Source organism: Grammomys surdaster, unplaced genomic scaffold (assembly GCF_004785775.1).
Source record: "Grammomys surdaster isolate TR1022 unplaced genomic scaffold, NIH_TR_1.0 129, whole genome shotgun sequence".
In the NCBI taxonomy this organism is placed as follows: Eukaryota; Metazoa; Chordata; class Mammalia; order Rodentia; family Muridae; genus Grammomys; species Grammomys surdaster.
The window spans coordinates 13549825-13561816 of record NW_021604587.1 but is presented as its reverse complement, the minus strand read 5'-3'; the positions used below and the strand labels follow the sequence as shown (position 1 = coordinate 13561816).

The window sequence follows — 11992 nt, the reverse complement described above, 5'->3', positions numbered from 1 at the left end:
GGTTGACCAGGCCTGTGGCATACACTCAATAAACTTTCCCTGTCTGACTGAGATTGGTGTTTGTGTGGTTTGTGAGGTGATTCCTGGACCCCAACAGAACCAAATTCCCTAGTCTGGGATTTTGACTTTTTTTTTTTGTACTTGGTAGAAAATTTGGGGTAATCATTTCTTGTTTCTCTGACTCATTTTCCCTAAGTATAGAATAAAGATAAACACAGTTTATAGGGTTAGTAGGAGGGTTAAACCATGGAGGGTATAAAACTCTTTGGAAAAGGACCAGAAATTAGCCATCATCATCATTATTTACATACTAGCACATTTCATTTCAGAAAGAATGATCACTTTTCCCACGGCTAGTAATTGGAATAATTAGGAGGCATTACCCAAGTCCTTCCCAGTGTACCAAGCCTTACTGTCTTACAAACTGATTACAGAAATTTGTGTGCTATAATACAGTTTCTAAAGAATTTGAAATATTTGTGTATGTTAAAAATAGATTAAAAAAACACTACCCAGAGGAACGTAGTATGTCAGAATTCTAACATCAGTTCCTAGCTCTGTGACCTAGATCACAGTCTATCATTTTGGTGAAGTTGAGGCAGGAACACAAGCAATACATCAAACCACATCCACAATTGAGAATAGAGAATATGGGCATCCTTGTTTGCTTGCTTGCATTTGCATACCTTTCTTCACTCTCACACAGTTCAGGATACAGCCTAGGGAATGTGTTGTCTATGATGGATTGGGTCCTCTTGCACCAGTTAACAAGGCAGATAATCCCTTAAAGACTTCTCTACAGGCCAGCCTGATGGAGATAATTACTAAGAGGAGACTGGCTGTCCAAGTGATTCTAGGCTATATTGACTGTAAATCTAACCAGTACAAAAGGTTAATTATTTTATATGGCAGATCAGCTAAGAGCAGCAGGAAAGGTTAACTTGTAAAGATATGTATTATGACATGTATCAGAAAGTCTAGAAATGGTTTAGAGACTTATGGAGTCCAGGAAGAACACTATTTTTCCCTTCTCTTCTCTTCTCTTCTCTTCTCTTCTCTTCTCTTCTCTTCTCTTCTCTTCTCTTCTCTTCTCTTCTCTTCCTTCTTTTTGCATGTCCTATTCAGTGGAGAGAAAGTAAGGAAGGGGAAGAGGGCAAACAATAGGGAAAGAAGAGAGAGGAGAAGGGATATAAATATGAGAGAGTTCCCCGAGAAATACCCAACCTTATTAAATATAAGCGCCCACCTTATTCGTTAGATTTGACTCCCTTATGTACCCTCTCAAGCAGTTACAGACAAAGGTCAGTGGAGGAAAATGGAAGGATTATAATTAGTTTCATAATTCAACCCTAAGCATGGTTGCCAGCTAAACAATTTAGGGTTTGCTGATGGATAGGAGGGATTCCATTATGGCATGGCTCGGAATCGTTCAGCTAGTGCTTTGGCCTAAGGTTCCTAAAGTACCTTTTAGGGAGCAACCCCAGTCTATCTTAACTTCCTAAGATACTCCAACTAAAGCTTTCTGCTCAATAATTAGATCAGTGGATGATGAAATAATTGAGGGAGAAACAAAAAAAGGAAAGACCAGACTAGAACAGAGCAACCTGGTAGAGCGTGCGGTAAGGATAATTGAGATCGTCTGGAGCCTTGGAAGAAGAGACTTATTACGGTCATTGACGATAAAGATAAATGTCAATCTGAGGGCATGGCCTTCTGTGAGATAGCTAGTGAGTCAAGGCCACTACTTGGAAGGACTATGGGCATCAGACTCATCTTGTACTTTGGTAGTGGAGAACCAGAATGAAATAAGACAGTCTTTTAATGCCAGTGTGTGTGTGTGTGTGTGTGTGTGTGTGTGTGTGTGTGTGTATGAAGTTGCTTCAAGAACAAAACAAGGCCTCCAAAGATAACAGGAGTCCTAACTCCTTAATTATGATAGCTCTAAGAATATAGCTGGTTATCCATCTTATCTATTGATAATTTATCATCTGTCAGTCTATGAATGTATATTTACTTGGTATGTGGGATTCACACCAGTATTCTATACATATCAGGTAAACCATCTAGCACTGGAATTCACCCTTATCTTTTCAGATATATTTAGTAGTCTTCTGGTTGAGTTTATAAACTTTGATCTACAGTGACCTGGTGTACTGGCTGGTTTTATGTGTCAACTTGACACAAGCTAGAGTCATCAGAAAGAAGCCTCTGTTGAGGAAATGCCTCCATGAGATCCAGCTTTAAGGCATTTTTTTCAATTAATGATCAATGAGGGAGATCCCAGCCCATTATGGATGGTGACATTCCTGGGCTACTGGTCTTAGGTTCTACAAGATAGCAGGCTGAGCAAGCCATGAGTAGGCAAACCAGTAAGCAGCACTCCTCCATGGTCTGAATCAGCTCCTGTCTCCAGGTTCCAGCCCTGCTTGAATTCCCTGTCCTGACTTCCTCCAATGATGCATTATGATCTGGACACGTAAGTCAAATAAACCCTGTTCTTCCCAACTTGTTTTTTGGTCATGGTGTTTCATTGCTGCAATAGAACCTGAGAACTAAGGACACTGAAAGTAGTCATGTTTCTCCTTTTTCTTTGTGTGTGTGTGTGTGTGTGTATACCCTAGTATACCAAGGTGTAGGTGTGTAGGTCAGAGGACAAAGTTGGGGAGTCAGTTCTATCTTTCTACCACGTGGAGTTTGGGGATGAAGTTAGCCATTAGGCTTGCTGGCAAGTGTCTTGACTGCCTGAAACCATTTTACTGGAGCCACTTCTTTATACTGTTTCTTCTTTTCCAAAATTAGCCTTTATGGCAATATTTATTAAGATAAAATTCACTCATTTTATGCGTCTAGTCTTACTAGGCTTGACAAATGTAAATACACAGATACAAAATCTTTCCATCATTCTCAAAGGTTGCCTTTTATGCCAATTTTTTGCTCATCACTGGCCACAGGTACCTACATAATCTACTTCCTGTCACCACCGGATACCTGGCCTATTCTACAGATCCTGCAGAGGGCGTCTTGTTGCACGCTTTTGTTTGGCTTCTTTCACTAAGCTTAAACTTTGTAGGATCGTGGGTATGCTTTGGAATGTCTGTCCCTTTTCATCACGAAATAGTATTCTAGTTTTGGGAACATACATATGTGCTAAAGTTTGTTTCTCTAGTCACCTGTTGTTTGACGTTTTAAGATTTTCAGTTGCCTTTGCCATTACTGGACAAGTCTGTGAATGTTTTCCTTTCTCTTGAGCAAAAACTTAGGAGTAGAATTTCTGGGTTGTGTGATAAGTAACACAGATGATGTTTAACTTTATTAGAGATTATTTTCTAAAGTAGATTTACCACTTTATACCCTCTACCCCTGTGATGGACGAAGATTTTAGTTGCTCTACAAGCTCTCAAATCCTTGACAGTATCAAACTTGTGCGTGGAGACAGATTTCCCTCTATCTCTACACAATAATTCTATATGACTCCCACCCTTCCCTAGGCCCCACTCCTTTCATCTTCCTGGGGAAATAAAAGCATCTCCCCGCCCCCTTGCTCCCAACCCTGAACTTTTTATTTCTCAAACACTGTGGGCCATCCAGGTTATAGGCTGCTAACTTTCTGGTGGGGCGAGGTTTCTCTGGAACCTCTCAAGAGCTTCTCCTCTATAAAAAATAAGAACTCTCTCTTTGAAAAGGCTGGAGAGCACCAGAGAGAAAGAAAGCCTAGGGCTTTCTCCCCATTCCTCCCCAACGTCCTTTACATACAGGTTAGGATCTGATTAAGCACCAACCGTAACCGGGTCCAGGTTCCCAGAAAGCCCCCCAAACAGCAGCGTTACTTCGGGCACCGGGCATGCTCAGAGGGTGTTCGGCGCAGGCGTTGGCTGCAGTGGGGCCCGGGAGCCGGGAGGTGCCGCTGCGTCCCCGCTTCCCGTCGCTGACCCAGCGCGCAAAGTTGGGCAGGGAGCTGGGGGAGGAGGACCGTGAGCGAGGGTGGCGGAGCAGGGGCGGGAGGAGCGGAGGGAGGAGGGGACCGGAGCGTGTCACTCGCGCGCTCCCTCTGTGCACAGAGGATGTGCTGAATGGTGCGCTTCCAGGCAGCGGCCGAGCAGGATCTGGCGGCGGGCGGCTCGCACTGCCGGGCTCTGCTCCTCAGCGTCTCCCGAGGCTTTACAGTCACCGCGGGCTCCAGACCCTGCGTCCCGCTCGGGGCATGGCAGGCTGCTCTACCCTCGCGTGTCGTCCCGCTTACTAAGCGGCGCGGGCCAGAGGTGCTGAGGCCAAGAGGCCGGGAGGCCGGCGGGCAGCGGAGCCCAGAGCCTGCTGAGCCGAGAGCCAAGCCCGCTCGCGCTCGGAGCTCCGCGTCCCGTCTCCACTGCGCTCGCCCGGGCCGCCCGGAGCCCCGATGAGCCCAGATGGCTGGGGCTCAGCCCGGAGTGCACGCTTTGCAACTCAAGCCTGTGTGCGTGTCTGACAGCCTCAAGAAGGGCACCAAATTCGTCAAGTGGGATGATGTAAGTGAGGGGCGGCGCGGTGGGGTGCGGGCCGGGCACCCGAGGGCGGGCTGCGTGGGGGTGGGGCGAGGGGCGCGTTATGCAATGGGGCGCTGGAGCGGGCGCGGGCAGCCCGGGGCGCACAGGTTGCCAGCTGCCTGGGTGGGTGGCAGAGGGTGGTAGCTTTTCGCGCGCTGTCTTCCTCCTAGGGGTTTTAGAGTTGACATCTTTGCTGGGTCTGGCCAGCACCTCCTGAGGGACTTAAGTCTTTGGGGCCAGTGGAGCAGGAGGGACAGGTTTTACCCAGTGACAGGTCCTGAGAGTTTGGAAAGAGCATGAAGTTAGGACCAGCTGGATAGCGCTGGAAAGAACTAGACGCACCCCTACACCCCACACCTCCTCAGCTAGCTAAGGCGTCCGGTTACCTCTTTTGCTCTCTTTCAAGAAGTACTACCTGCCATCCAGGTCCAAAATCTTGCAGATATCGCTAGCCCTTGAGTATTTTTTTTTTTTTTAATGCTGGCCACGTAGCAGAGGACACAGCGGTACAGCCGACAGGTGGTCGCTGATGCCAAACTTTAGCGCCTGGCTGCGGAGTGAGGGGCCTTGGAAAGGGTTATGAGTGCACACCAGAAGCTGATTAGTGACCAAAAGAGGGGCTGTTAGGGCCAAGGAGCGCAGGATGGGCTTGCAGACAGGACCAGGTTTTGAGAAATGAGGTTGCTAAGTCTTCACTTTGAAATAGACCCACAACTTCATCCTCTGATTTACTTGCACCCTTTGCTGTATAGGAGATATCCTGGCCAGCTCCAAGACTTCCTATGACCTCTCCCTTCCCTTCACCGTAGGTACCTTCAGAACACTTAAAGGCTTCTTATTGAAAACGCTAAAGGGGCACACTACACTATCAATGTAGCTTCCTGGGTGCCATCCAATGGGTTTGATAAAACAACTCATCCGAATAAACCTAAGCTGTCAAGATCTAAAGAAATTTGCAGTACTAATGATTAACACATCTCCTATCAGGAACAACTGCAAGAGAATGAACCGGTCTTCTAACTGAGATGATTTCCCACCTCCGTAAATTACAGCCTGTTATCCTCCCGGGTATTTTACTTTAATCTTCTTAAGCCAATTTCCAGTGTCTGAAAACAATTTAAATATTCCAGGTAGTGAATCCAATTACTTAGCTGAGTGCATCCGTGTCTATATTTTGTCCAGTTGGAAGCGCAAACTGAGCTTGCAGTACGAAAAGAGCCACAGCCTCCTTGAAATCTCTTGCCAATTACCAAATGATGTAGGCAAGGATGTGAACACATCCTCTTTACCACGGGCTTTGCACTTGTCTCCTTTCTGTCCCAGTCTAATTGGACAGGAGGCTGTTATAAATGGAATAGAATCTAAACAATAAATCAGACACAGATGGATTGTTTTTGTCAAGAAAACAAAAGGAAAGTGCAGTTCAACAAATCCAATGCTCTCGTCCATAGACATCCTTAGGTAAAAAGCAAACAGAAGGGTGAATCTGAGAAAGAGAGGAAAAGGGTAAAGTGGAGAGAAAGAGAAGAGGAGGGGAGAGGCAAAAAGGGGTCAGTGTGGGGGAAAGGGAAGGGGAAGAAAGGAGAGCAGAGTCCCAGCATCAAAAGGAGGTAGTTTTGGCCATAAGCGCTGGAATTCTGTTTACTAATGGTCTTTAAATTATATTTTATCAATTCTCCATAAAGTCTAGTTTTTGAGAAAATAACTTTGAGAATGAAGGTTATAGATACCCAGGTAGGTGATTTGTGTTACATGTACTTAAGTCACAAACATTCCAAGCTCACTTAATCAGTGCCCACCTTGAACTACATTTTGGGGATGATGGAGAAAGTAGGTAAAAGCTCTCCCATTATGGGCTGGACATGCTAAATAGAAGTGATCCAAAATCATCAAAACACCAAGATCAAATGATGCTCTGGGAATGATGGAGAAGCTAATAGCTAGCCCTAGGAGAAGGGAGAAGTGGGTAGAATTCTCCAATCAAGGCAGCAGTGAGTTCCTGGGGAGGCTGTGCAAAGGAAGCACACACTTGGGAGGCAGCCTTGAGGTATTCTTAAAGAGAAAACAGATTACATCCCAAGGACGAATTAACTAGACTTTAGAGAAGCACGCTACAGGCACTTGGCTCTCTTGCTTTCTTTGATCCGTTCACTAGTAGGCATGGAGACAATCTTAGTACCTCTCTTCTAGTCCCGGAGCATCCTCCTCTCCAGTACTCCTAGTTTGAGTTTCCCCTTTTAGCACCAAGCCAGTTTGATCTGTTTGGCTGTTTCTATTGCATCTCTGTGAGGCTTCACTTTCAAGACAAAGAAAACCAAATCTTGAATCAGAGATCTGGGTTATCTCACTCAGCAGTGTGACTTTAGACAAATAGACGTGTTGAACCTTTGTTGTCTTTTGTATAAAACTGGCAGTACTGCATCCCCTTCACATTTAGTATAATGGTCTGTGGGAATCCTCTACGATCAAGCAACATTCTCCTTCTCCTATCAGAAGAATCCAGAAGTCCTGTTAGTCCTGGTATTGCTATCTCTGTCCTGTTTGTGATTCAGCTCTGGGCTAGGGCTTGAGGGTGTACCTTTCTTACAAGGCCTTAGTTAATGTGGTGGTGGTGCGTGCTCGTCTGGGAAACAACATGGTGTATGACCAGGGGGAAGGTTTGTGAATGAACTGTTCTGTAGCTTCTTAGCTCACATAAATATTCAGTGGCTTGTGAATTTAATTTTGTCTCTATGCTTACATGTTGAGACATTTGTCATCTGGGAATTGGAAACACCCCAGTGGCAGCCTTGTTAGATCCTCTGGGGTTATTTACTGAAGCATCAATACTCAGATTGGAATGAATAACTCACATTCTTACATTTCTTTTGATTTGTTGTTAGGCAAAGAGGAATTCATTCTTGTATATTCTTCCTTACTATTTTCCTTCCTTTCCCTCCTTCTCTCCCTCCCTCTTACCCTCCCTCCCTCTCTCCCTCCTGTCCCTCCCTCTTTCTCTTCCTTTTCTCCAGGTTTGAGAGGGTCTCTGGTTTGATTTTGTGTAACAGAGCTATGGAAGTTTCTTTCCTTTATGTTTTGGAGGAATGCTTTCTGTTTCTACCCGAAGGGAACTTCCCATCTCCTTATCTAGAAGAAAAATAAACGTTGCAAACAGCTTAGAAGCCCTTTGTACACCTGCTTTGCTGTGAAAACAGCAGAATCTTGCTTTCTAGTCAATAAAGAGGGAATGTGGGCAAATCCCATAGATATTTCACTATTGTATTGGACATCACAGTGCATACTGAGAATTTAAAAATGGTATGCTGTGGGCTGTTTAGGATTGTAAAGTGCTACACAGCATAAGCACTAGTCCTGTTTTGCTAACCATCATATGAAATGGGAGATGTCACCTAGACAGGGCTATGCCATGCATAATTTGTTGGTTCTTTACCAAAGTTCTGGTAAGGTTGTGGATGTTCTAGGAGTGATTGGCACAGACAGAGGCCCTGACAGATGACAACAGGTATCAAGTGGCCGAGAGCAGGTGCTGGGTTCTGCAGACACTGCAGCAGCCACCCAGACACTCTGTTGTGTCAAGGAAGATCTGGGAGTCCGTAGGAGCCAGGGGAAGGTTTGGAATGGCAATAGTTTCAAACTAGTCATTGTGGACATTATGTGACATCGAAGCTGATCCAGTCTTCCTGGACTCAGTGAAAGGAGAAAGAATGGACTTATTGTAGCTACCTGTTTATTAATAACAACAGCAACAACAAAAGCAAATTACAGCCTTTTACTTTGTATTTGCATATGACCAGATTAAAGGTGGGACATGGTCAATTCTTTGTACTATGGGTGTTACATGGGAACTGTGGTGAGGTAGATGGTGGATGGTAATTTACTTTCTTCATCTTAGCTAGAGAGCCTTTTTGTCTTTGAGTTTTGACTTCTGTCTGGGACTGGTGTTATGAGATCAAACTTTTACTAGAAAGACACTACACACATATCTATTTAACCCTGAAAGGGAACAATGACACACCAAATACAGACAACTTGGTGAATAATAATCTTTATTATTATTACTTACAGGAATGTAGGTGATGGGCTTCTTGCAGAAGCAGAAATAACTCAAAGGCATCACCAAAAACCTACCCCAGCTTAGGTGACAACTCACAAAAGCTGGGAACCTGGAGCACACTGCACAGGCTGCAGACAGCTTAATAGGTTGGAGAGTGTCCTTTCCAAGCCACTCTGTTGGGATAAACCTCTTCTAGGCAGCTTGGTTGGTTTCTTCTTTTAGGGAGCTGGTCTTGTCTGTGAATTTTCTTTGCAGTTTGCCTTGTCCCAGAGTGACTCTTGGTAGTCTTTATTGTTTACTCTAGGGAGTAAGTGGCCCAGTGAATTTGGTCAGTTTCAGGGACTTCCTGAAGCTACTTTTAGTTGTTTATCTTTTGGTTCAACAAACTTCTCTGCAGAATAGAATGTTTCAATGTCAGAGGAAACTGCTACTCAACAATTAAACAGGAGATAGGAAAGGAATGACCCAGAGCTGTGTAATATTCCTCCCCCTCACAGACTCTGGCCTGCCAATGTTTCAAACCTTGGGCTTTAGTTTTAATCTTCCAACCTCTGGGAAGTCTCCTTTACTCTCCTTCTTTTCTTCCTTCTCTTCCTTCTCTCTCTCTTTCTTTTCCTTCATCATCATCTCTCTCTCTCTCCTCCTCCTCCTCCTCCTCCTCCTCTTCCTCCTCCTTCTTCCTTTTACAGGATTTCGTTGTATAACAGCCCTGACCATCCTGAAAGTCTCTTTGTAGACCAGAATGGGTTCAAACTCATAAAGATCAGCCTCCCTCTACCTTCCGAGTGCTAGGATTAAATATATAGATCACTAGCCCAGCCTTGGATCTGGTCTGGTCTGGTCTGGTCTGGTCTTGTCTTGTCTTTTTTTTTTTTCTTTCTGTTTATCACTTTTGGTTCCCAAATTCATGTCACATTGTGGGTAAGTTGCCTAGTCTATTTCAACCTCATGTTTCTTAATTGTAATATTAATATTGTATTATTAATATTGTATTATTGTATTTCTTAGAGCACAGAAGATCTACTTGGGTTCATATGCATCTCCTTTTATCATTTCTGGCACACAGGAACCCCCAATCAAAGGGAGGTTTGAAAAACAAGAAAACTATAGATGTAGAAATAGACACGGGTACATGGATTTTAGGAAAGTAGTCTGTAAAGTAATAAACCACTCTTATTCTACAGACTATAGTCTGTAATTTCCAGACTTTTACTACATTCCATTTAATATGAGTTTCAATTTTATATTTTATAATTTAAAGAGGAAAAATATCTATTTTTACCCTTTGTAAAATTTTCAAATATTCCTGGGAAAATGAGTCCACATAATTCAAAGCAGGATCCACTTTCTACAAGCAAGCCAGTTAACAGACCATTTAGAAGTTTTTTTTGTCATGCATTACAGACATCCCATACATGTACATACATGAACACACATGTACACATGTATGATTTTACATGGGACATCCTGGTTTTGTAAGTGCAACCTACCATTCAGAAGCCAAGAGTCTAGAGTGAGTGGTTGGGAACCTTTGAGAAAACTTAAGTCTCTTAATTTATATTAAGGCACCTCTCATTTGAAACAAGCTGTATCCTCCTTTACTCCTTGTCCACCCAATAAAAATACTAAGTAAAATACCAAAAAAATTAAAAAGCACTTCACATCTAAGGCAGGGTCCTACACAAGAGCTTGGCTAGAATTTCAGTACTCGGTAGAATCAGTTTTGCTTTCCATAATGACAACAAGATAATACTGACAGGATTAGTGAAGGGAGCAGAGAGGAGGGTGTCCGAAGCGGGAAGTCAGCAGATTCCTTTTGGAAAGGTTCTGGGGAATGGAAGGAACAGTTAAGTTTACAGCAGGTGGATCTAGGTTGGGTAGCACGGAGATGGAGATGGGTTTTTGGCTGAAGGCTTCTTCACTCTCTACGGAGTAGATGGGGGTTGTGGGGATGGGTCATTAGTTAAGAGCCCTAGCTGCTATGGCAGAGGACCTGGGTTCAGTTTCCAGCATCCATATGGTTGTTAACAACCATTTATAAGTCAGTTTCAGGGGCTCTGACACCCTTTTCTGCCCTCCACAGGCATGTATATGATGCATATAACTATACCCAGGCACATACCCAAACATGTAAACTGGATAAAGAATTAAAAATACCTGCATATGTCATTTCTGGTCTGTCCAAAGAACTCCGATTTTCTGTTCCCAATCAATAGTGACTATAATGTAAATGAACACAAGAATATAGTTTTCTCTGTGGGAGACGATAAAGGAGAGCTAAGGTTTACATCACAGTGGAACATTAATGTAAGAAAAAAATAAATACAAGTCATGTGTCCTGGTACATTGGTTTTCACGGAGTAGTCAGGAGCTTGTAACCAGCACACTCTCTAGAGACATCATTACTGGCCGGCTTGAAAAGATCCAGAGTCCATTCTTAACTCCATCCCTACCCTCTGGGTAGCTTTTTATGACTAGTAACTCCACAGACGGTTGTGCCTGTTTTTAATCCACGACAGCTATTTTTATTTTGAACGGAAACTAAAGCAAACCACTTCAGCCGACAGCATTTTTTATTATTGCCAAAACTGACCCTCCCTTCAGCAGTAACAACAAAAGTGGTTGATCTTTAGGTTAGATGACCCCTGATTAGGTCCTTATCTGTCCTGAGGCTGATTGTGGAAAGTGGAGCAGGAGTGGAGAGTGCCCCACTGGAAGAAACAGTGCTAGGAATTCAACCAGAGACAGTAATGCACACAGGCAGTTACCTGCACTGCACAGCAGGCTCATAGAACACAGGTGTCAGGTTATATTTTTTTCATTCCTTTTTTTCCTCCCTCCCTTCATTTCTGTTTCTGTGCTGGAGGCTGAATCCAGGGTCTCTGTATATACTAACCAGATGCTGTATCAGTTGGCTCTTCCCCAACCTTCACTGTGTTTTTAATTTAGTATTTTTTTTTTACTATAACATGTAAACATGGAGGAAGCTGTCACATAATACAAAGTAACCATTTTAATGAGAAAAGTTCAGTGGCAACCTGTGTCCCAAAGGAACTGGGTTAACCGCAGCCCATTTCCCCTTCATAACACCTGATGCAGACATTGTCCTTTTCCAGTGCATTAGCTTAATTTGTACTGGCAATTAGAATATCTTGAATATTTCCCTTGAATTTATCCCATCAATAAATATGTTCAGACTGTACTTGCCTGTGGTGGTATTTAAATGGAACAGGAAGAGTTTGCTTTCTTATGGCCAGCTTGGTAACCTGAAGCTACGTGATTCTTTTTCAAGTGTTCCCTGTGAGTAGTAAGTCACAGCAGAGATGGAATGGGACCGATGGATGGTTGTTGACTGATGCTTTGGGTCTCTGTATAAATATAAATATAAATATAAATATAAATATAAATATAAATATAA

At 43.6% G+C, this 11992-nt stretch overlaps 1 protein-coding gene across 1 annotated transcript in view; it reads left to right on the top strand.

Moving 5' to 3' along the window:
- The first annotated feature begins 4403 nt into the window (after positions 1–4403).
- LOC114610746 (1-phosphatidylinositol 4,5-bisphosphate phosphodiesterase beta-1-like) overlaps positions 4404–11992 on the top strand; it is a 204224-nt gene continuing 196635 nt past the window's right edge. Inside the window, exon 1 of the mRNA XM_028755354.1 lies at positions 4404–4502. Coding sequence (XP_028611187.1) covers positions 4404–4502 — 99 coding nt within the window. The remainder of the gene's footprint in view (positions 4503–11992) is intronic.